Here is a 26,415-nt window from a genome sequence, read left to right as displayed (position 1 = left end):
ATCTGGATGGACCAAAATGTCATGAGCAAGTTACTACATCCTGAAAAGGGTATGCTTGAGGTATCAGTTGAACAGGCTGAAAACAATGACAGGGCACCAGCTTCCAGTCATTTCAATGCCACAGCCATGCAACTGCAGAATAACTGATCATTTCTTTAACATCAATCTCACCTTGCTAACTAGTGCTATGCTTCAGAGTCATAGCAATATGTGAGGAGGTCAACTGGCTGAGACACCATGGATGGCCTCTCTTGAAAGGGAAACCTGTACCCATCCTGAATACCTGCAGTACCCTGAATTTGGGCTCTAAGTGGTCCTATGACCTCCAGAACTCCTGTGGCCTAGATGAGCCATCACTGGAACCTGGAAAGCTTGTGGCGATTGCTACTTTCTGGTTGCTGATATTATGGTAGAATTATACATAGGGCAACTGAACAGCCCTTAGTGTAGTCATATTCCTAAAGCTCAAGTTATCTCTTGGCACTTTCTAATCATCAACCCACACACACTGCTGATTCATTTATTTTTCTAAGGTTTTCACTTTTCATACAAACAAGACCAGCACTTATACTGAATGTCCATGCACTACAAACAGGAAATACCTATCATGGGATGGAATTTACACTCATATACGATAGTTTCCAAAAAATCATGAACTAGTTTTTTAAGAACTTGATACAGGAGTGATAAGAAAACATCTGACTGCTGCCATTACTTACTACTAGCTTGGGGCGAAGCCATAATCCCCTTAATCATTGTCCCCCAGTCAGGTAGGACATGGTGTCCTGCTAGGTTAGGTTAGGCTGGTGTCCTAGTGTATTTAGATTTATAATTTCAGGTGGTCTGGGTTAAATAAGTCTGATTCAGGGGGTGGGGGGAGCAGATTAGGTTAGGCTGTGATGCATCCCAGTATTTCACTTGTTTTCATTCCCCATCCAAGCCAAAAGATGACATACCAACTATTATTCCCTATATCGATAATACTGTAATACCATTAGATAAAGAGGTATGGGAAAGGGGTTAGGCTAACCAAGCATTTCCAAAGTACATGAAAATCATATTCATAAAAAAAATAGAAACTATGAGAATATTTACATTTATATTCAATTAACTTACAAGTTTAAAAAAGACATAACTTAAAAAAATATTCAGGTTATAAGTGAATCTGCTAGACTAGGTGAAGGTTGGCTAGTTTAAAAGATAAACTGACTCATATGCATGTGAGGAATATATGAAACTGTCACTCACTCTATGCATCACCTTGGTGCTCGACAACTGTCCTAAGCTAATAAATAACCCATTAAGCCTTTACTTATCCTAAGCTGCTCTACTGCAGAGGAATGCAGAATGTGTCAGGCATTCTGCCCTAAGTTTTTTGGCAATTTATGGGAAAAAACATGCAGAGGGAATATGATCTGGTGGAACTAAGCAAGAGCTGTGCATCGGGTATTACTTTGGAAATTGATTTTTCCGATAGTATTTTGATTGCTTATTAAGAATTTACTGTTATATTTTGTCAGTCAACTGTAATTAACCTCAGAATTTGTACGCTGGCCACCCTGAAATGCTATCACGCAGGGTACGTTAGGTTAGTGTAGTTCCTTTTGTAATAGGTTTCCTTAGCCAATCCCTCTTTAAACATATGTCTCCCTGATAACTTCTGCATGTGCGGAACCATTCCATAACAACAAAATGGCGGTCCGGTCTTTCTCCCAACTTTTCCAAAGGGTCCCAAACCATGTTGGATAGAGATATGAGGTTAATAATAATTGACCGACAATAAACATCACCAACTCTAAAAGCATAGGAAAAATTGATTTCCAAGGTAATTGTGAGTGCAGAGTTCCTGCTTAGCAATACCTATGACCCAAGCAGACTCACCTTTACCCAACCTAACTTTGGGCCTCGTGCACTAACCAAGTAGAGTAAGTACCCTGACTGCAAATAACCTAACATAGACTAGGTTGTGACAAAAATTTGTGTAAGTTAACAGTATTATTATTAGGCTATTATTCAGATGAACTCTGTTCATATGGAACAAGCCCACAGGAGCCATTGACTCGAAATTCAAGCTTCCAAAAATATGGTGTTCATTAGTTAGTAGCCTAAGAGAAGGTAAAGAGAAATATGCAAAGAAGACATCTCACTTATTAAAAAGAAAAAATACATTAATACCCTAAATAGATAAAAAAAAATTATTAAAATGCCAAGACAATAGCATTAGGGTAGTAACGCAATGCATCTTCTCTTGCACATTGTAAGTTCCAATTGCATGACATCATCAGGGAGACTACCCTGCGTTTCGCCTTGCATGTGGCTCATTATCTATAAGGAAGACAGCAGGAAGGGTCCCCGATGGACACTTGGTACGATAGGCCTAGATGATGGGTTCCACTTGCTGGGAGTGGAAACTGTTCCCCCTTAAAGTACCAGTTACCCTCCACAGTAAAAGACCTCCCAGGCCATCCTAGAGTAAGAGCCTGTGCCGGGACAAGGCTAGCTTAACCTTAAACTAACTAACTAACTGCGTAACTATGAGATCCTATTAAATCATATATTCTCTGGCGTGAAAACCACCACGGGACATCATACACATAATTACCACAGTAACGCACCGATCGTAATATAGTAATGGGAAGCGTGACATAATATTTGTTTACAATAGTTACGACGGGCTCTTACGTTAAAAGTTATCTTTGTAACGGCACCTCATAAGCTCCCGGTAGGAGGGTAGCGCCATCAATGCACCTCATGCGGTGCAATGTAAGCATTACTTAAGGTTCTTTGCAGCGTCCCTTCGGCCCCTAGCTGCAACTGTTTCATTTATTTTGCTGTACCTCCGTTCATATTCTCTTTCTTCTATCTTACTGTCCACCCTCTCCTAACAATTGGTTCATAGTGCGACTGCGAGGTTTCCCTCCTGTTACACCTTTCAAACCTTTTCACTGTCAGTTTCCGTTTCAGTGCTGAATGGCCTTAGTTGCCCCAGTGTTTGGCATGTACGCCTAAAATCTTTAATCAATCAATCTATCCTGGTTTCACAGTTTGATTCTATTTTTTTATTTCTTTTCTGTACTTGAAGACTATCTAATCCCGGTTTACCTTCGTTCAATATTAAATGTCTTTCTTTATTGAATGAGTTTCTGCATTTCCATAATTTTTGGTTTGTGTTGTTATCACTTCAGAAAACGTCTTTTTCTGACGTTTTGATTTAGAGATGGTGTCAGCAATTTTCCGGTGCTTTTTAGAACATGACAGGGATAGGCCACCTATTTCCATGTATTTTCCCTTATTTCTTATACCAATTTCTTCACAAGCCGGTAGGCTACTATTATTGTCCACTTATTCCTGTCTGGTACTATCCATTTCTCTAAAAGTTATCTTTATCTCTTTATTTTCCATCAACTTGTTCTGCATGACAGCTGATTCTATCATATTCGCATTTACTCTGTATTTTGAATCCACTGATATTTCTCATCGTTTCCACATCTGCAGCAAGCTTCTTAAAAGCTCATTCTTTTTACTCCTCCACAACTAATTTCTGTTTTTATCTCTGACACACCTCCTTTTTCCCCTTAGAGTACGTGATGCCGTATATATCGGTTCCCGAGATGTTTATCTATCCACTCTTGAGTTTTACCAGTTGTAACTCTTTATTTTGGCAACTTTTTACTTCTGCAGTATCTAGCTCTCATCCCAACAAGAATGATTCTTCGTAATATTTTAATTTTCTAATATTATTTCCAAGTGGTTAATCCATTACAATTTTCTGACCTTTGTATAAGCACGACGAATTGCAAACACCCTCCCTCAAGATATTCTTTCTGAGTTCTGAGCACGTTCATATATACACACACACACACACACACACACACACACACACACACACACACACACACATATATATATATATATATATATATATATATATATATATATATATATATATATATATATAATTCTACCTCTTTGCTTATACCCATTTTTATAGGATTCTTGTGTTAAGTTAGTTCTTCTTTTTCCTCAATTCTCTATTCTTTACAGTGTTTTCCAGTGAAGATTCGACGATTTGTCGCCAAGAAGTTCACCCTGTCCTTTATTATTGATTCAGGCTTTTACTGACTTTAAGAATAACACTAAATTATTTGAGAAATGGCAGAAATAGATTAGGGGAACTGTTGTCAATTAACCACTGATCCTTCATGTGCGTAAATTGGCGAAGGCGTGTTCTTTAACCAATAAAAAAAAATTTTCTAAATGTTAAGAATTCTGACTTCATAAATACACTCTTCTACTCCGGTATTTTTCGTATATGAGTACTGAGGCATAATAAATGATCCCAAATGAATCATGTTTACCAGCTGCAATCCAAGATGTCTCAGCAAAGTAGATGAAAAAATAATTTCAGGTTTAGTATCCTAAGTCAGCGAACTTTATTTCAAATGTAAATAACCTGTGAAATCTCAGACGGCGATCCAGGTTCATAATGAAAATTACGAGAAGTATAATCGTTGGTGTTATTTTATTATACAGATCCCAGAGTCATATAACAGGTCTTCCTAAGGGTGACTCTTTGGGTGTAGAAAGTTTTGCTAAGTTTTCTGGGTCTCTGTTACACTTTTCCCAGCGAAAGGGTTCTCTACTCTTCGCTCAGCCACTGTTGTATAAGTGAGAATATTGTCTCTCTCGCTTCCGTCAGCTGGGGCAGATCGTCAGGTGTTGGAGGGTACATGTTTGCGCAGTGGGCGGTACCTTTGTTTTTGGGAGGAAATTGGGAAGTGATGTTAGTCGTGCAGCTGCAAGCGATTCAGATAACTTAAAAAAAAGAAAGAAAATATCAATAATCCAGGTAAATGGAATAATTGCTGTGTATATAACTTGAATGTTGATGAATGGATCACTGAAGATCAAAAACATTTCAAGACGGATGGTGTAATGTGAATGAAAATATAAGCCGATAAGTGGTGAGTTGATCGAATTTTTGTTACTTGTTCTCTTTAGCCCATAATTTTTGTTACTTTTAATCGTTTATACTTATCTCTTATATCATGAAAAAGGTCTTGAATTATATTATGCTTCTGATAAGTAAGAAGGAAATCTCAAAGGAAATCTCATCACTAAAAATATCAAAACAGGATGAAGTGAGAGCCTGGTAAGCTATTTATAAAGGTGTGTAAAATGCTTGTATCTTACATGTATAAATCCTTTAGATCATTTATTTACTTACTTACATACTTATGTGATTATTATGCTTAAGAAAGTTTCGAAATTCAGGTCATAACTCCAGCAATTTCAAGCAAGAAATAATAGGCCGCAAAAGTTATAAATCCATTCAGTTTCCATCTTAAAAGTTATGACTCCAAACAAATCAAGCAAGATGATTCTATGATCTTTCAAATCTCAGGAATTTATTTAAATTAAAAAGATAAAGTTTTAAAATAACCAAATAGAGAAAAATGGATTTTAATAATCTCTAAAAGCTCATCTTCCAACTAAGAAATTAAACCCCGACCAGTTCAACGAAATTATCTTAATAAATTATATATCTTAGCTATTCCCTTAAATCAGCGGTTCTTAACCTGGGGGCACGCCACCCTAGAGGGGAGTCAGCAATTTCCAGGTGGGGCGTGAGCCTTAGGGAAAAATTGAAAATTCTCTAATTATATTTGTTATTCATTTAACAAGAGTCGCTAAGAAGCAATGTTAGTATCCCACTAATTCATTCCCAAAAGATTAAAAACACCCCTTCTCTTTCTCTTTTTTTTTATTTTCCTTTAAATTTGGGAGGGAATTTTACTCATAGATACAAGGGGGGCGTGGAGGGAAGGACCAACTCTTAGAGGGGGCTTGGTAATAAAAAATTTAAGAACCACTGCTTTAAATCTTGGTCATCATTTATTCAGTTTCACCCAGAAAGTTATATCCTTAACCAGTTTATGCCAGATGATTTTAATAGTCGAAAAACTCAAGGACACATTTGCTTTAAAACCAGAAAGTTGGAACTCCAAGCAGTTCAAGAAGCGGGATTTAAACAAACTAAAATTTCTGGTATTTATCCAATTTCTGAACCAGAAAAATATAGCTCCAAATAGTTCAAGAAAAGATTGTAATAAATTCAGAATTTCAGAATTTTTATTTAATTCCAAACCAAAAATTTGTGACTTCAACTGTTTTAAAAAGTATATAATGAGTTCTAAAAACTCAGTTTACTATCTAATTTCAAGCTAGAAATTTACAGCTCTCTTTATTTAAAAACCAGAAAATTATAGCTACAGTCAATTAACGAAGGGTAATGTCAAGTAGTTCTAAGAATACGCGAACTACTTATGAAGTTTCAAAATGATATGTTTTTAATCAACTTGAAATGTTCAGGAAGCTGTCCATTTTCAAATCCGAAAGTTTTAACTAAAACCATTTAAATAAAGGTGGCTTGAATACGCTCTAAAAACTCAGCATTTTGTTTTTTTATTTCATCTCAAATTGGAAAATTATAACCTCAAACATTTCAAGCAAGATAATTTCAAGAAACTCAAGAATAAATGATTAAATCCGAAACCAGGAAGGTGTGCTCCACCTGGAAGGAGTAGAATTTGATATGCTCTAAAAATTCAGACATTTATTTCTTTTAACAGAAAAACTATACTTTCAACCAGTTCATGGAAGAGGATTTTTAGTAAACTCTTAAAACTCACTAATTATTTCAGTTTAAAATTAGAAAGTTATAAACTCAATCATTTAAAAAAATGTGATTAAAAAACTCCCATAAAACTTCGCAAAAAGAGAAAATTACTTCTCGTTACCTTGGAACAGGATGGAATATAGAGTTTAGGCCAAAGGTCAAGCACTGGGACCTATGAGGTCATTCAGCGCTGGAAAGGAAATAGAGAGTAGGCAGGTCTGAAAGGTGTAACAGGAGGAAAACCTCGCAGTTGCACTATGAAATAATTGTTAGGAGAGCGTGGGTAGCAAAATGGAAGAAAGGTAATATGCACGGATGTACAGTAAACGGAATGAAATGGGTTGCAGCTAGGAGCTGAAGGGACGCTGCAGAGAACCTTAATTAATGCCTACAGTGCACCCCGTGAGGTGCACTGACAGCACTAACCCTCTACGGGGCTCGTTACCTTGGATGAAAATTGCTGGCGCTTCACTGCTCAGATCAGTGGTGATTCCGAGAGCGTGCCAAGGGTCAATGTTACCGTTCACGAACACCACCCGGGTCACGTTGGGGGTCAAACCACCGTAGTTGGCGTTTGTCTTCTTGATGGCTTCCTCCAGGAATTCAACTGTGAAACTGTCGAGAAAATAAATCTATGAGTATTGACTCATCTTGGTTTTAGTTGTTAATTAGTCATTATTCTCGTCTTTAATTTTTTGTTTTAATATCTGGAGATTCTATTTTGCTGATGTTTCCTGAGAAAGCTGTTATATAATAATAATAATAATAATAATAATAATAATAATAATAATAATAATAATAATAATAATAATAATAATAATAATAATAATAATAATAATAAATGGCTGATGTTCGAAGATGATACAGTAGCGATGGGTCTAGTGGAGAAAAACTGCAGAGACTGGTGAAATAGTTTGAAAGTGTTTTCGAGATGAAACAAATAAAAATGCGCCGAAGTTTCTTCGGCGCAATCGAGTCTTCTGTACAGCGTATAATCAAGGCCACCGAAAACAGATCTATCTTTCGGTGGTCTCGGTATAATGCTGTGTGAGCCGCCCGCCCGCCCCATGAAACTTTAACCACGTCCCGGTGGTAGCCTATCCCATATCGTTGCCAGAAGCACGGTTGTGACTAACTTTAACCTTAAATGAAATAAAAACTACTAAGGCTAGAGGGCTGAAATTTGGTATGTTTAATGAATAGAGGGTGGATGATCAACATACCAATTTGCACCCCTCTAACCTCAGTAGTTTTTAAGATCTGTGGGCGGACAGAAAAAGTGCGGACAGAATAAAGTGCAGAAGGACAGACGAAGACGGCACAATAGTTTTCTTTTACAGAAAACTAAAAGCTGAGAATCAACATGAACAAGGGCACGGTTAGGAAGGTAAAGTGAATGTTGATATGGATGGTTAGAGAACACAAGCGGTAGATTATAATAAGCATTTGGGAAGAAATATTTGGGATGGTGTTAGTGAGAGAAACGAGGTGAATCAGAGATTAAGTGAAACAAGAAAGGCAGCAGGTTTTTTGCAAAAGAGTAGGACACTTGGAGTTGTGTATGGAGGACAAGGTTGGACTGTATAAAATGGTTATTGAACCAGTTCTCCTTTATGGCAATTTGCAAGAGTTCTGCAAGTATGGTCTGAGGTGCAGAGAGTATAAGCTTAATCAGGGTAATGTCAATGTCCTTTTTCACCGAAAATTTATTGAAAAAAATAGTGCTGCGCAGGACTAACAAAAAAACAAAAAAACAAACAAAAACTGATTCATTTCCTTTGTCCATTGACAAAAAATGCTTCGATTTTCATTTATTTAATTGTAAATTCATCTCATATACATAAAAGAAATGTTGCTTTATCAAGTTTTTTGGATCATAAGGTAACTGATGACTTTCACTGCATGTTTTGGCAGCTTTGAACGAGCATATAAATAGAATTGATTTAGAAACTAAGTGATGGATATTCTAAAAAAAAAAAATTTTCAGCACAACTTGCTTTTAGTTTTTTTAATAGTTTCTTTACTGTCGGATCTGTAAGCAGTTATACCCATTGCCATTTAATAATAATGGTGTGTGTGTGTGTGTGTGTTTTATAACTCTGAATATTAAAATGAGTAGTTCAGAAGCTGATCCAGATTTCCATGTCATCTTTGCACGGACAACAGTCTACCACAGGATGAACCTTACAAAAGTTGCTTCTTGAAATAAGCTCTAGGACTGATTAAACACCAAGGATCTGATTTATTCTTGTTACCCCTGATATCTACAGATATGAAATCAGGAATACGATTTAAATTATAGAAAATGTGCCTTTGTAATAAAGAAACTTATTTAGAATTTACGACTTTTCGTCACAAGGGTGAAGTGCTCATTGGGAAAGTGTAAAGTGTAAATAGTTGCTGTTCGTTGCCTCTCTTGCAGACCTGCTGAAAAACACGATCTTTTCTATAGCAGTGAAAATTTTATGTGAGTGTATCCTTGGACAGAAATTCTAGTTATATTTCCTGTACGTGGCGTTTACCTGCCAATATTACTGCCACTTGCATTATTGCAGGGCTTCATAAGTGAGAAACAGAGGCGACAACGCTACGATACAGATGAGTCGTATAGTTACCTAGTTGGTAAAGCTTTACAGAGATAGAGCCAGTTACGTGGCAGAGAGAAGATGCTACTTATACTTCAACATACGAAAAAAAAGCATTGTAGAGAATGTAGAACAAGACATGCCAATTGCCAATTTTGCCAATTATTGGTACTTTAGGCCTTATTTCGTACGTACCTAGGGCCATAAATATCTTGGCACATCTGGGTGAAAAACTCCAGGGGAAACTGGTGACCAAACGGCTGTTCTTCTGAATCTGAGCCTTGGTACCATCCGAACTCGGTACATGTTTGGTAGTACCATGATCTACCTATGAATAAAAAAATGGATACATTAAAGAATTAAAAGAATTATATATATATATACCTATTTATATATATACATATATGTAGACTATATACATATGTACACACACACACACGCACATGTACATATATATACACACACATATATATATATATATATATATATATATATATATATATATATATATGTGTGTGTGTGTGTGTGTGTGTGTGTGTGTGTGTGTGTTTGTTTGTGTGTGGTGTGCGTTCCTATTAAAGCGAGTGGTCACGGCAATTTTTTTCTAAACGAGGCTTCTAGCCCATTGCCCTTCCTCACCCTCATAGACCCACCACAGTCGACTAACCCCTAAATATATTATATCTAAGGAGAACAGAAGCCCTCTTGATTTATTTTGAAAGTTGCGTTTCTTTATGCTATCGATCCACTGATTCCTGCGGTGGGATGAAGTTACACTTCTCATTTGCTTACGTTTCTTAGTTTTAAAGTAAGTACAATCATTATAAAATTGAAAATCGCATGTGCTTTCATTCCCAACGTGTTCATGATCGAGATCCTAAAACTAAGATATAACAAGACATAAAGTTATCCTAAAATAATATGCGCGGAAATACAGTTATTGCTGACCAGGAATCAACAAACTTAACGAGGGATTGGATGCAAAAGAGAGATCAAGGCCCCGACAATTCAAAGTGGGATAACGTCTTTCACATTTTATTCCATCTTTCGAGTTACATGAAGATGCATTAAGCATTTCATTTCTTCTATTATATTGGCTTCTCTAGTCCTTCATTTCTTATATCAGGGAAATCAAGTTGCTTATGGAAACTGCTTGTATTCTCAGTTGACTTACAGGCACACGTACACGCACACACAGACATGTCTCAGATAACAAGGTATTTACCTTTACTTCACAAATTTTCTTTTGGTACTTGCCTTCAGTCTCAAAATATTCAACCTTCTGCATTGGTTATCATCATGAGGGCATAGCTAAATAGTGAGAGATAATTTAATCGCATTCATTTCCTCTAAGAACCCTTTTCCCCCTATTTCTCTTTCCACTTTCTCCTCAGTGTCAACATTTATTTAGTTCATATGAATTCAGACTTGCCTGAGAGAGTATAAATAAGTTGAAATTAATAAATAAATATATAAGCTAAGTATAAGTTCAGACTTATTTTATCATAGTAAATGCTTTATTTTATTTAAGATTCAACGTTTAGACTGGAGTTATACTTTCCATTTTAGAATATTGCTCTTCATCTCTGGTTTTTTGTATGAAAACCTGTTCCAGATGATGGATAACCCAGCCTTTGCCACTCCTCTGGATTTGGTCTTGCACAAGGTCGCCTCGAATTCTCTTTCCAACAGGTAACACTCGACTCCTGTTCTCTTAAGAAACTCACGTCTCACCTACTCATTCTCCACTATCAGTGGTTGCTCTCTATCCTTTCCTCCTAATTATGCTCTTTGCACTCTTTATTGTTTTCCTTCAGTCAAAAGCATCCACAGAGAGAGAGAGAGAGAGAGAGAGAGAGAGAGAGAGAGAGAGAGAGAGAGAGAGAGAGAGAGAGAGCTTTACCTCCTACGGCGCCTTGGTCCCAGCTCGTTTTCTGGTATTCTTCAATCATGACTGAGTATTGATGCTCGAAACATTTTCGTTCATAGACGTCCAGGAGCAGACTGTTCACAGCTGAATATCTAGAAAGAGAATTTGAAATAAATTTATATAAATCTGTGTTCACAGAGGACAGAAAAAGAACAGGTTTCTGTTCAGATTTATTGGCAAAATTTAAGCTTTGGGCTATGCAAACCCTTATCACAAGAATCTTCACATTTCTCTTCCAATAATTTCTTTACACGTTATCCAGTAGGCCTACATTTCCTCTCTTTAAGAGAAAGCCAATAAAAAAATTGCAGCTGGATTACTATTAAAATGGTTTCGAAACTGATCAAGTGATATTCAAGTGCCACACATAAAATATTACCACAAAGGCCCAGAAAAATAAAGTTTTAGTTAACAGAATTTTTGGGCATTTTCAAGTTTAAAGTATTTTAAGGTAAAACTGGTTACTATTACTGCGGTCTGGTACCAGCCAGTCGCCGACCTGGATATTTACTTGCCAATACTTTATATTTTTGTTTCTTTTTATGTCTTTTGTTTATATTTATATGTACCGTCTTTTGTTTATGTTTTTACGATCATCCCCATGGTGCTAGTACTAAACTCTGCGCTCATACTGAACATAAACTGGCAGTTACCGAACCAGAGGGGCGCAGTAGTAGTCTTCAGTTTTATATTTTAGCTAAAAAAAATTCTTTAACAGGGTAAAGAAATCGTGGTATATCATGGTCCTGTTTAATCATCAGACGTCAAATTTCGCGATCTGCCACGAGTGGTCATCTGAAATAATCAAGTGAGTTACCCCATAAAATATAAGTTTTCTTTAGATGACTATCAGCAGATAATAGAAAACTAAAGACTTTGATATGGACACACACCTATTCAAAAAGATTTAATCTGATTATATATCATCACGAGCTACATATTTTCTCTGACCGTTGCTTAGCATATAATGGCAGAGTAGAGCCTTATAAAGACGCAGTGATTAAAGCAAAATCCCGTTCGCAACCCAAGTTATTTTTAAAAGCGATGCCAAATATGCCATGAAGTACGCAGGAAGAGCGATAGAACATTTTGTTAAGCCCCTTTCCGACTGATGATAAACCCACCTGCGGTCTTATCACTTACAAATCTACATTCTAGGCGAATGTAAAGAATAACAATAAGAGGAGTTAAAATGCAGTAATTATTACCATAAATATTCTTGAAAGTTTGAATCATATAACAGCTTTAGATAACACTGTCATGTAATAGGTTATTTCCATTAACTTGCATTTATAGACACATTCGTTGCTATTCCATAAACCACAGCTTTATTATAACAAACTCTGGTATAAAACTCTTCATGATGAAGATAACAACATATCGACGACGATATAAAACAAAAATAATATTTCAATTACAAATATCTGAGATGGCTGGCAGAATCTTACAACAGACTTCAGTTCGATTAAAAGAAAACATACACTAACGTTATGCTGAAGATATAGAAAATCTACATTAGTAAGATTTTCTATAGATTTAGCTCTGTTACCAGTGCGTACTAACCAAGCCTAACGCTCCTTAACCTAACCTAGAACTTTATAGCCTTTTCCAGGGAATTTGACCTCTTTTGGTCTCCCAATGATTATTGTCAATATACATTTGAACCAGTATATTTTAACCTAGGCACACACACACACGCGCGCGCGCTCACAGAGGAAAACATGTCCTGAGGAAGATGGAGGTAGGGAACGGATATATTCCATTGTTCCCCACACCGATTGCCTTAAGCGTTGGTGGGCATCTATGGTTTCCCCATCCACTTTCAGCCCTGACACCTATTTTTATCGAGATGTGTTGCTATAGTGAGGTTTGGGGATAGATTATATAAGCTTAACTTATCCTAATATTCGTACAGATAATACGATTAAAGGTCTAAAATGATAAGGATAATTCAAAGCATGATCCAGCCTGCTGATTATTACAACTTTGTTATCAGTGAACAAATACTTCATAATAACAGAAATATGACAACACCTTTTACTGTCACTTCCGTTTATAGAGAAATCTACAAAAAATAAATCTATCAAAACAAGGGGTTAAACCATAGGTAACGACTGGAAGAAGGGTAAAAATTCCTCGGCAAAGGATAAAACACCAGAAAAATGTTAACTGACTGGGTACATCTGCCCGACAATAGGCTACACAGACGGCAGGAGCAGACAGAATTACACTCTCTTATTCTAAATGAATCGGCACATAATTACCTGGAAAGTTCACTTCCAAGGGTGTCGTCCAACATAATGTCACACACCACATCGATGGTAATGTTTGTGCCTTGAACACCTTCGAAAGCTCTGTTGTCTTTGTTATACTGAACTACTCCGTTGAAGTTCTCTGCCAGCAGTTCGTGCATATTAGAGACATCTTTCTCCTTTGTGCCGTCGAGAACGGTGCACAGTCTGTCACAAATAGAGACAAAATACCTAGATGAAAACTGCCATAGCTGCTAAATAGAAGGAAGCATAATGGTAACTGATAAAATTGGAATATTTTCAACATTTTGCTGCTGTGATAGGAGTCCTAACGGGATAAGTTTTCCATGTTTTAAGATCATAAATGATAAGCCTAGACAGAAGTTACTAATTGAGAAGAACTCTGTTAGACTGATACCTATCTTAGACAGTAAATCTTTTATTACAGTGTACTGTATTTACATATATTTTAGGTGAGGTAACAGAGCCGCTGTGAAAGCCTTAGGTTTTTTTCTTTATCTTCAGAAGGAAAAATCTAATGGGGGGGGGATTTGACTACGAAAGGTTCTCAACCTTTTTTTTATAAGTTAATTTTTTATGGATGTAGATATAATTTTCAATGAAAAGGTCAATCTAAATATCTAATTCAATGATTATGTAAAACTGCTTTTACAAATCACTTTTATAAAAGGCAGGAGGACTTTTGAGTTGTTAGCCTGTGGTTTTATAAGTCTCTCTCTCTCTCTCTCTCTCTCTCTCTCTCTCTCTCTCTCTCTCTCTCTCTCTCTCTCTCTCTCTCTCTCTCTCTTGCGAACTCGTCAGAGGACAGTGAAAGCATGCGAACTATGTAAGAAGTGGTCAGACTCTACCTGAATTCTTCAGAAAGAAGATGCCAACCCGTAGGACGACCCAAGAGCATAGCGATCTGATCTGTTGCTGCCTGAATGGCCTCGTTACAACGCTCGTCACTCTCAGATGCCAAAGAATTCCTCACGACTTCCAAGTATTCTGCATGGGAATAGAAGACGAATAAGCAGGTGAATAGTAAGGGAGGAAGACTAATTAGATTTTGCTGTACATAAAAGCAGGAAAGCAGCAGATACGATACTTTCAAAGAGCAGGAACTATAGTCTCATATACCACAAAGCGATCTTAAAAAAAAAAGTCCAGAAAAGTAGAGTAGGAATCAAGAAGAATGAATGTTGTTTTTATATATCCAAAGCAGAAGGATTTGAAACAATGTGATGTCATGGGCATTGCTACAAAGAGTGGCAAGAGTTTTCCAAAACACGAAAAAAAAAGACTCCCAGAAAAAAGTAATTCAGTACACAGTATATATATATATATATATATATATATATATATATATATATATATATATATATATATATATATATATATATATATATATATATATATATATATATATATATATGTATATACATATCAAGGAAAAGGAGAATGGGACTAGAAACTTAATGCCCTTTTCCAGCCGAGTCTGAAGCAAACACAAAAAGAGGAAAAAAGGTGATGGTCTTGAATTTTTGAATTAAAACTATCTTTAAGTACCTCAGACAAGTGCATAACGTAATGAAGCTTTCTTTTAGGACGACGAGGCCAATATAGTCAAAATTGAACAGTGGACATTTTAGCATACTTTGAGAAAGGAAATAAACGGAAGAAGAAGAAGAAGAAGAAGAAGAAGAAGAAGAAGAAGAAGAAGAAGAAGAAGAAGAAGAAGAAGAAGAAGAAGAAGAAGCAGATTTAGTTCATAACATGAACAGAGTACAAATACATAACAGACAAGAAAAATAATTTTCAACACTCATATATTTTGAATTTCAATGCAAAACTTCTTCAAATGGCCTGAGGGGTGGACAGTTACGTAAAAATCTACCGCCACCAATCCTAAAGTTTTAGTAGAACCCCTTTGGATTTTTCTGAAGCACATTGCTTCACTGGGTGACAGTTTTATCTAATCTAAGTAAGCATCAGTTCTATCTAGATTTACATAGCGTTATGGGTTAAAGGAACAGACTCCTTTATCTCACTTGCCGGCTTGAACTCTTGTTTTTATAGATAAATTTAATATTCGTTAAGTTATCAACTTAACTGTAACTAAGATTTAAACGTCGTTCTTTTACTATTGTGGTAATTCTCAAGTATTTTTAACCACAGTACTGGCTTCGTTTCTAACTTGACTAACGGCAGCACATTTACCTTAAAAAAGAGAAATTTTACGAAACTCAAACTTCATACCATGAGGTTTGAATTTGTTTGGAAAGTTCGTGTTGTAAGTTTAGTATTTCCTGAGATGCTTGCAGAATAAATATGAAACTAAATTTCCTTCAGAGATGAGCGAATGAAGGTTTCCTTGAGACTTTGCCTATCAAATTTGGTATCTATCTTTGGTTGCTAAGTCTGGGACAACGTACCGAGCTTAAAATTTCGAGTGCAGGCGTTTTTGGGCCTTTTTAAAACAACACGATGAATTTAGACTACAGTAACTGCCACCTGAAGCTCATATAATCTCAGGAAGAGAATCTAAGTCTGGTCTCTGAAGTAATTTTTGGTAATGAGTGGTTTACTTGTGTTAACTGCATTATTATTATTATTATTATTATTATTATTATTATTATTATTATTATTATTCATAACACGAACACATTCTTAAGGAACAAGTCCTTTAACTTGCCATACAAACGTCCACTGAACATGAACTTTACCAGACAAGGCTTCTTAAGCGTGTGCCATGGAACCAAAACAAGTCATGCCTGTAAGTCATTAGACCTACCTCTGAAGTCACTCCTGGCAATGAGTGGCGCACTGGTGGCGACTGACGCATGTACCAGGTGAGGGTACTTCAGCCTGTACCATACAGCCAGAGAACCAGGGTATGATCCACCGAAAGCAATCCATTTGTTGTCAGTCAAGCCCAGTTCTTCCTGCATCTTGACAGTAAATTCTGCCAGGTCAGCCAAAGCCTGCTCGCTGCTGAGGTATACCAGGTTTTCAACAGATGTATCTCTGGAGAAGCAGACAGACGTAAGTATTCATTAGTCAAACTGGTTAGGTAAATTCTCTGCATCAGCTACAGACCACTCGTAATCTTCTGTGTGAGGCTCAAGTTACGTTCGGTCTGAGGCTCATTGTCATCCGGTAAAAAAGAAAGTAGAATGCTGTTATATTTTAGTACGACTGCAATATTTCATAGAAATTAAGTAGACAGACTATCTATGGAACTGGTGCTGAACCTATATAATTATTTTGATTTTTGAGGTAAAAGTTCATGTATTTTCTTTCTGCAAACGGCAGTATTTCTTGTCTTATCGTGATTTCTTAAGTCTTTTTTTTTATCAGATGGTAAAGATCGTCAACCTTAACTCAATTTCAGATTCATATAAAGGATTGCGACGGTTAAAACCAAACTGAAGTTTAGGATATTAAGGCAGATGGATAGATGAATGGATGGTGTTCAAGATCGAAGACCGAGGATCTTCGTAATGGGTATTTTTTTTTATAAACGCCCCTTCACCTTATCATCAGGTACTTTTCTATGTAAAAGTCTTATCCATAAGATTACGAGGGAGCTTCCATCAAATTCCCCAATACTTATTAATGAGGAAATATTTTATGAATCTCCACCACTTATCATCAGGGAAAAATTTTACATCAGTCCCCACCTGAAAATATTGGGGAAAAATATCAACAAAAGTCTCCTCCATAATATCAAAAGGGAACATTATAAAATAATTCTCTATAATATCAATGGAAACTTTAATAGTCTTCGCAGTATTAAAGGGTAAGTTTTATCAAATTTTCCCCTCATAAAATCGGGGGAAAACTTATAAATCTCTCCATAATAGCCTAAGAGGGACGCAGTGGGAGACTTCAGTAAACATGGAGGTTTATAGATGTACCTAATCCCTACTGTTAGAAAAAGTTTCTCCTCTTTAGTATCAGAGGGAAAACGTTTATAAAACTTTAGGCCCCGATCTTCTTTTTATTAAGAGGAAACTGTTAGTGTGAATGACTTACTCCGTCGGATGACTCTTCCCGTAATATCGGTGCTCGAGCATAATCAAGAGGGCGTTCAGCTGCTCGGCGTACAAGGTCCATGCGCCTTCGACCATCCAGATGGCATCGGCTGGGCCTTCGCCTCCGATCATCAAAAAGACAGGACCTCCAGGTTTGTAGAAATCGAGGTTCTTGTAATATCTCTGTAAGACGATGAAGTCTTCAGAATTCTAGTATTTTAACCAGACTGTCGATTCACATTTCTAGATTTTCCAAGGACTCTGGCGTGAAGGGTTGAAACTGAAACTGGAGAAGCACCAGTGGGAACAGTTGGGAAATAAATAGAGGGAAGTGTTGTGGCCGGGTGTGAAAGAAGCTGCAAAGAACCTTTAGTACTAGTGGCATACTACGGATGGTACCCCCTTACCGGACAGATGATGAAAAAAATATCGTATGTTATATTTTATGTTTTAAACGTGAACAAGAATTTATATTGGATGAGTATACGCAAAATATTTGTGTCATTTAAGGTATATGGTATTTTTACTTGATCTATATTCCTTGGAATAGAAGAACACTAGTCAAGTGTCTTTAACTAAAGCCATCTAGGAAATTTTCTTAAACAAACAGTATAATTGTCACTGACAGCTTTCGGACATGAAGAATTTTATCTGTGGCTCACGTTTGAGTTAAATTTGAATGAAAACGATATAAGAGATTGCTCTGCTCAACTTATAATAGGTCTGGGATAGGTACCATCACCATTCTAAATTCAGTCACACTCCCACCATTCTCCATGATCATCTTACCTGTAATTCCATCAACTCCTGGTGTCTCTGCAGCTTTCATCCCATCACTTTACCGCTATACTTCTTCAACAGTTACTTTCATAAGCATTCTGCAACTTACACACTTACTCTGGCATACAAACACTAACTCTGCACCCACTTGTGTTACTCGGCTCTGCATCTCTTCTATCCTACACAGTCAACAAAGCCTACAAATAAGCCATCGACATAGAACTACAATCTTCTCAGAGATTATCTTTCCATTTGTATCTTTTATAATGATCCATTTCCTCTTAACTTTTCTCTCTGCATTTATTTCTTCGTGGAATAGCTTCTTCTAATTCTTAAAATATCTGTTCCTTTTCACCCCCTACATTTGCTGACATCCTTTTTCTCTCTCTCTTCTGGACTACCCTCCCATCCTCACGTATATACTGCATAGATACAGTATATTCCTTCTTCCTACCTTCCTATACATACAAAAAGTTCACTTCAACTGTTGCAGTTTCGTAAATCCTAGTTCATGTTTTTATTAATTTTCGCCTCACATATTTTCACCCTTTCTCTCCAACTTGATCGTCTTTCTATTTTCAGTTACACTCCAGACAAATAATGATCAAATGTACTTCCAGTAACTCCTTGTTTTACGATGATGTCCGTTACCTTGTCGTTCCACCCACCGTGTAAAAAAACATAATCAAATCAAAACATTCTCCTCACCTTTTTCACCTTTCCAACTATCTTTTCAACACCCAAACACATTTTCCCAAGAGGCCATTCTCATCAATTCTATGCCTGCAAACCATGACATGTAATCTTCTTCTCTGTGACATACCTTTGCATTAAATCACCTATACAATCACCTTTTCATATTCTCCAAACCCAGCCAGGAAAAGAGTCAAGCTTTCTGAGACCACTCCCTCTTCACTCTTTTCTGTTCCTGAGAAATATAGTCTAACCATCGACTTTCTCTGCTGTCACACTTGGTCTCATGTAATCCATAGGATCATCAAACTAACACATTTGTACTCTTTCACTCTTCCCCAGTATCTTCTAGACATTACAAGCTCTACCCCTTGCCCAGCTTTATCTCTTTCTGCCACCCCAACACTCACTCTGTCATGCATACCGTGTCTTTACACCTTGGTCTCACTGAGTTGTATAACTCCCAACTTTCTTTCCTCACACAACTGAACTCTGATACATGTCTTCGCTTCTGCATCACGTCCATGAAAATTCAAAGCCATAAGATTTGGTGTTTTTGTACGATTCTCCATCTTTCTTCAGTAATAACAGAGGTGGGGGTGCCAATTTGAAACGATCTTTTCACTCAATTCTTAGAACTCCACAGGAGTGAAAGTGTGGTATCCTTCAGCCTTAGAAAGAGAGGTCCTTCTACAATCTTGGGGTCACTTCCTCCCACCATGGGTCAGCAAACATTAACTAGGCATTCATCTGTCTTAAGACATCAAGAGGCACCACTTACTACAACAACGGTAGCAATTCATAGCAAATGGACTGACCTGAAGCATGCGATTGTCACTGACCTCAAGAGCAAAAAGCCCATCAGAAGCCATTTAGAGGACACCCCTGTTGTGAGACATACATAACCATACACACACACGCACACATATGTATGTATATATGTATGTATGTATGTATTCATGCATTTATCAATAAACTACTTCTAATAGAATTACAAGATAAGTTTTGTTTTATAGCCTTATCATGGGAAAGCCAATGCACGTTCCCAGTGGCTTATCTGTTAACTGTTGTGCTTTCCGTGGGATCTGTAACATACTGTAACTTTTCCATTTCAGCCAAGAGATAAGGTACGAGAATCAAGACAATGGGTGCTATAGTACTAATAAAACTAAAACATTTGGATTCTTTAACTATATAGTGTTGGTAAACAAATAAATAAATACACTGTTGTTTCCGATGTTTTCTTACTGGTGGTTTAATAAAGAATAAAAAAGTTTGTAATGGAAGACCAAATGGCACATCCTTGATTCTGTCATCTATTACATAGCCTCAAAATATAAAGATGGACTATACCATTAAATAGTAGTCTTGTCCTATAATTCACAGATTTTGCAAAGCCTTTGTCAGAATATGTAGATTGGCGAGTATTGTTATGATGTAAAAGGAGATCTCAATAAAAAGTGAGCTGTCTCCAAGGATGTTCAATAGTTTTACGAATCAAGTGACAAGAGAAACGTGGGCGAGGACAAGAGATTTTGGCATTTATTTGCTGGATTCGAAAAGGATCGTGAACAGAGTGCAGCAGGGTAGCTGATGTTTATGAATGATATAACATTCAGTGGGAATGATAAGAAGCTGCAAAGCTGATGAAAGTGTTGGAAATATCTGTAAAAGGAGGAAATTGAGTGTTAATGCTAAAAAGAGCAAAGAAATGATTGCAAATTGAAGCCAGGGAAATGGAGCAGTGGGTGTTAGTATGGATGGATAAACAATTAAAGCGGATGATTCATATCAAACATTTGGAAGTTAATATTGAAGGTAGAGAAGAGATGAAGTGAATTACAGAACAGATGAAACAAGGGAATTAGCAAGGCTTCATCAGAAGATTTAGAAAAGAATGAAAGTACCGATGAAAGTAACCTTTGGGGTGCGTACTTAAGATACAAATGGAAGAAGAAAAGTGGAAGTTGTTGAAATGAGCTGTTAGCAGAAGTGAGTAAGAAGGTTCGAATGGGTAGGAAATATAAAGAGAATGAAGTAAAAATATCAGCGGAGGAGGACAGATGGGTCTAGTTGTTTTGGAGTGGCTTGCACAAGCAAGAGAAAATGGAGTACCACTGTGTGTTGAAAAACATTGCATTGCGAGAAACTGGAAAGAAGGAGAGGTAGGCCAAAAAAAGTGCCAGCTGTGAGGAGAGCAAAAGCTGGAACAGAGGCGCATAAATGTCCACAAAACCTGAGAGCTCATACAAGGCAAGTTAGTGGCATGTTACCTGCAGACATGTTCAAAGGCTGATGTAAAGAAAGATATTAGTGCAAGCTGTTCTTTTTCTAATCTTCTGTTAAAGGATGACTATTGAAATGGATGCTGCGTTATTTCCTCTATTACTACTATCTCTATGAGAACATATATAAACCATTACATACACATACACATATGTATATACCTGTTATATACATATACAGTACTATATATACACACATATATAGTATATACATATACATACATACATACACACACACACACACACACACATATATATATATATATATATATATATATATATATATATATATATATATATATATATATATATATATATATATATATATATATATATATATATAAAATATATATATATACATACACATATATGCTTGTATATAATTTAATTAGAAGTGACAACAATAGTGGCACAGGTTTAAATATTTTTTTAAAATGAGAGAGAGTTTCAAAGGAACTAGAGTCTAATGGGAAGAAAATAAATAAATAAATAAAAACTAATGCATGAAGAAACAGTTTATATAGCAGGAAATTAACACTGATGAATATCATCAGACGTCTCTGTTGTGAGGAAACTATAAGAGGGAAAAATTAGACGGAAAATCTATGGAGGTAGGCCTATGGAGTTATGAGATACGTTAATAATAAGTGTTCTCTAAATCTGTCTATTGCCAAATTATTACAGAATGGCCAGGGATGACATTCTTAGGGGTTAATACAGGCAAGAAAGCAATACATATCTTTGGGCCACAAACCACTCCACGTATCCTGGGATCTGAGCTGAACTGGAAACATACCTGAGACCAAGTTCTGGTGTCCGATGGATCAGAGTGGTCCAGTTTCTGAATAAACCACTCCTCGGGAGGCAAAGTCACCCCCTCCGGTTTCTGAGGCGGATGAAGGTAGGCATTCGCTTCGTGCACCGCTGGGAAGCATGAAATCAGGAGCAGAACTCCTACCAGAAAGTGGGCAAGAGGCGAGAGGCCTCTGGCCTTCTGAAGAAGGGTCTTCATGGCGAAACGGCACAGAAAGACAGACGGAACGATCTTACTCGCCAGATGTCTCGCCACAGTCTGGGCTTTTCGTTACAACTTCTTGAAACTCAGTTGGCCAGCCATTATCGCTGAGGGAAAACCTTATCGATAGATAAAGGTTAATGCATCTGGTCGACTTTGGAAAATGAATCATATCATGGTCCCTTCGATATATTTCATTTCCAATCCATTCACGATCATTAATAATAATAATAATAATAATAATAATAATAATAATAATAATAATAATAATAATAATAATAATAGTGAGAAACTCTCATAAGGTCTTTATATTTTGCAATCAACACCGTACAAAAAAAGCTGTGAAATAATGAATTTTGTACAAGTCAGAACATGTTTTACAACTGAACATGCAAACATAATAAAGATATTATTTATATATGTGGATAAAAACATACATTTTCACTACACACGCACAATACAAAAATGGCAAATGCATATGCACAGACTAACGCGCACTTACATACATACACACACACAAACATACATATATATATATACAATATATATATATATATATATATATATATATATATATATATATATATATATATATATATATATATATATATATATATATATATATATATATACATTACTAGCTTAGCACGAACAGATCAATGAAAATTACAAGGCCAAGCAGCTAATTCAAGTAAAGCAAAGCAAGTATATACCACTTAGAAAAAGGACGGCCAAATGAATATTCAAAGAAGGAAGATGAATATTTTTGCCGAGGTAAACAAGAGATGACACAAAAATTACAATGAAATAAATAACAGTAACAAAAACTTATAAGCATTAGACCATACAAGCCACACGCGATGCATGTACGCCTGGACTTTGGACTAGGTCGTAATTAAAAAAAATATTTTTATGTGCACACAACCACCATCGTTATATCATATATATCTACTGTACATGTATATACATATACACATATATATATATACATACAAACACATATACATATATATGTATATTATATATATAATATAGCTATAAATTAATATAATTTATAATATTCATTCATGAATGTCAGTTATATTCCCCATTCATGAATCTCTCTCTCTCTCTCTCTCTCTCTCTCTCTCTCTCTCTCTCTCTCTCTCTATGACACCGTATACAAAACAAAACGTCGATTTTTCTTCCCTGAATTGTTATCTAAACGAAGTAGGAACCACAATAAATAGTTTTGCTCTCACGGAATCTATTGGGGGTAGTTTAAAATGAAAGCATGCGAAGGTTTCTTAAGCTGACACGTTGATGTTCATGAGGATAATTCTTTTTTTTTTTGATGATTTTTCCTTACAAGTGGGTCTTCCTTTGCTGGTGTTCATTTATCCATCAGCTGCTTATTATTATTATTATTATTATTATTATTATTATTATTATTATTATTATTATTATTATTATTATTATTATTATTATTCAGAAGATGAACCCTATTCCAACGAGACAAGCTCACAGGGGCATTGACTTGAAATTCAAGCTTCCAAAGAATATGGAGTTCATTTGAAAGAAGGAAAAGAAGGTAACAGGAAATGCAGAAAGAAGAAATCAGTTGTTAGACAAGAAATATAAATTAACAAATTAACAAATAGATAGATAAAATTGTAAGTAAATCATAAAATACAAGGAGAATTGCTTTAGGGTAGCAATGCATTGCATCTTCGCTTGAGCTTTCGAGATACTAGTTGCACACTCGACAATGACCTTTTATTTTTTTTTTAATATAACGATCTTCTTTTGTTTGACAATCCTCTTTCCTTGCTTGTTTGCTCTGTAAATGTAATTGTTAATGTTTGCTCTGATGATGGCTCATCTATATTTGTTATTCCTCTAAAGCTGGGGTTATTTTACTTGTTATTGACATTTTGTTCCTTTTTTAATCGCTGGGATTCTTTTATTCGTTAATCCTATAATGAGCCTGCGATTATATTTGTTGTTGACATGAGGCGCCTCATTTTTAGTTAACTATTATGCCGTCTTTGTCTGCCCGTCCGCACTTTTGCTGTCCGCCCTCAGATCTTAAAAACTACTGAGACTAGAGGGCTGCAAATTGGGATGTTGATCATCCACTCTCCAATCATCAAACATACCAAATTGTAGTCCTCTAGCCTCAGTAGTTTTTATCTTATTTAAGGTTAAAGTTAGCCATAATCGTGCTTCTGGCAACGATATAAGATAGGCCACCACTGGGCCATGGTTAAAGTTTCATGGGCCGCGGCTCACACAGCATGAAGCAAAGACCACCGAAAGATAGATCTATTTTCGGTGGCATTAATTATACGCTCTTGCGGCTGTACAGAAAACTCGATTGCGCCGAAGGAACTTTGGCGATTTTTTTACTTGTGTTTTTTAAGTACCAATTTTAATTACCAGTACAGCAGTTATAAATCTACTACCTTATAAATTGTATTTGTATTTAACAAGAATAGTTCAACATTCTTGATTACAAATCTCCTACCTGTTTACTGTAATGTTATTCTAGATTTCATTGAGTATCTTTCAGAGAGAGAGAGAGAGGCAATTCTGCCGTGTCACAGTTTATTGATCATTCTTTAGTGAAGTCTGGCTGGTCTGTTCTGATATTTTCATCATTTATGGATATATATGATTATGAACAACAAATAAGCGACAGTCTGCACTACGAATGAATATAAAATATAGAAAAAGATATCGAAAAGCAGCCCCGATAAAATTCCTTGCACAGGTGACAAGAAGTTTATGAAAACTGAATATCTTGTTAAGTGTTACTATAGCTATTTTTTTTTTTCCTTTATCTGGCTGAAATACACTTGAAAGTAGGAGGAAGCTTGACGATGATTGGTTGAATGCAACATGTCCGAATAACATCTTTATATTTCATTTAAGTACTTAGTGATACGGAGAAAGCATGTTGGATAAACTAATTTTCTCTGTCATTATGTTGTGTCTGTTACAACTGCTACTGAGTTGAAAGATTATGAAAAAATATGTTTGTAGGTATAGGAGTATGTAGCACGGTCGCCGAAGTCAATGGCTTGAGATGTGTTTCGGATTTTAAATTTTTTCACTTCTATACTTTTATGTGTTTTCAATATTATTACATTATTTTATCGTAGGAACTAGTGTTTTAACAAAATACACTAAATGTCTTGAAATGTGTTTTGGATGCAGAGATTCGAACTATATATTTTAAGAACTGAACAAAACAAATGTTATGATTATCAACATTTTACTGAGATTAGATCATCCTCAAAACGTAAAATTGATGAAAATTACATTTGAAACTTGTCGGCCAGGTAACCTCAACAGAACAGCCACTAATCTGTTTAGTTTACCCTGCCCCCTTTAGTTAATGATCTCTTACTTTTAAAGCCCTTTAAGATATTTCGCATTTTGCTTTTCCATATATTTTAGTTTCCCGTCTAATATTTATCTTGTGATCCCATTATCTTCCTTTTTCATTTTCTGAGAGATACATATGAGGCATCTCTCTTGGAGCTGTCACAAGGGAAGAGCTGTTCCTTGCACAGAAAGGACTCCTACTTTCCTCAGTTGTAGAACATACAGGCATTTTGCCAAGTAATGCTAGGTTTAATATCAGTAAACATATCTAATTATATATAATTATATATACATATATATGTATATATATATGTATATATATATATATATATATATATATATATATATATATATATATATATATATATATATATATATATATATATATAAAGACACCATAAAAATTTTGGCATAAAAAGCTTTGTCTCGAAACACATTTCAAGACAAAGGCTTCATGTTTTCTTGCTATTTACTTTTGGATTTATGAACATATTTTTTCACAGTTTCTCATCTCGATAGCATTATTAACAGACATATGCATTGATGTGAAGAGAGAAATTTAGTTGATGAAATATGCTTTCATCCGGATCACCAAGTACTTATATGACATATAATGATGATGTATTCGGACATGTTACATTCAACCAATCACCGTCAAGCTCCTCCCACATTTAAAGGCATTTTTGCCGGGTTAAAAGAAAACAGAGTATAGCAATTAATAAACCTTTCCTTATCAACTAAATCTAAAAGAAAGAGTAATTTTTTATCCAGTTTTAATCTAGTCATTTCC

At 35.9% G+C, this 26,415-nt stretch overlaps 1 protein-coding gene and 1 pseudogene across 1 annotated transcript; both read right to left on the bottom strand.

The window, feature by feature from the left end:
- LOC136835047 (peptide chain release factor 1-like, mitochondrial) overlaps positions 1-2,719 on the bottom strand; it is a 258,457-nt pseudogene extending 255,738 nt beyond the window's left edge.
- A 1,784-nt stretch (positions 2,720-4,503) lies between these two features.
- On the bottom strand, positions 4,504-22,358 carry LOC136835046 (putative serine protease K12H4.7). The gene is made up of 9 exons (XM_067098166.1): positions 22,038-22,358; positions 17,485-17,666; positions 16,241-16,473; positions 14,316-14,454; positions 13,459-13,653; positions 11,168-11,286; positions 9,460-9,592; positions 7,125-7,294; positions 4,504-4,752 (listed from the first exon to the last, which is right to left on the bottom strand). The coding sequence occupies exons 1-9, from the start codon at positions 22,251-22,253 to the stop codon at positions 4,640-4,642; spliced, it is 1,500 nt and encodes a 499-aa protein (XP_066954267.1). The 5' UTR covers positions 22,254-22,358; the 3' UTR covers positions 4,504-4,639.
- Between the last annotated feature and the right edge of the window lie 4,057 nt (positions 22,359-26,415).

The sequence above is a fragment of the Macrobrachium rosenbergii genome, chromosome 54 (genome assembly GCF_040412425.1).
Source record: "Macrobrachium rosenbergii isolate ZJJX-2024 chromosome 54, ASM4041242v1, whole genome shotgun sequence".
Lineage (NCBI taxonomy): Eukaryota > Metazoa > Arthropoda > Malacostraca > Decapoda > Palaemonidae > Macrobrachium > Macrobrachium rosenbergii.
Note: the sequence above shows the minus strand (reverse complement) of the source record. Positions and strands in the feature narration are given on the sequence as shown.

What these genes read in the sequence shown, in the direction of transcription:
- LOC136835046 (XM_067098166.1), bottom strand. Translation starts at nt 22,253, where the DNA reads ATGAAGACCCTTCTTCAGAAGGCCAGAGGCCTCTCGCCTCTTGCCCAC. An exon ending in GGACCAAGGCGCCGTAGGAG is followed by an intron (nt 9,593 to 11,167) that starts GTAAAGCTCTCT and finishes TTTTATTCATAG; the next exon opens with GTAGATCATGGTACTACCAA. An exon ending in GCCAGCAATTTTCATCCAAG is followed by an intron (nt 4,753 to 7,124) that starts GTAACGAGCCCC and finishes CCAAAAACAAAG; the next exon opens with GTACCGCCCACTGCGCAAAC.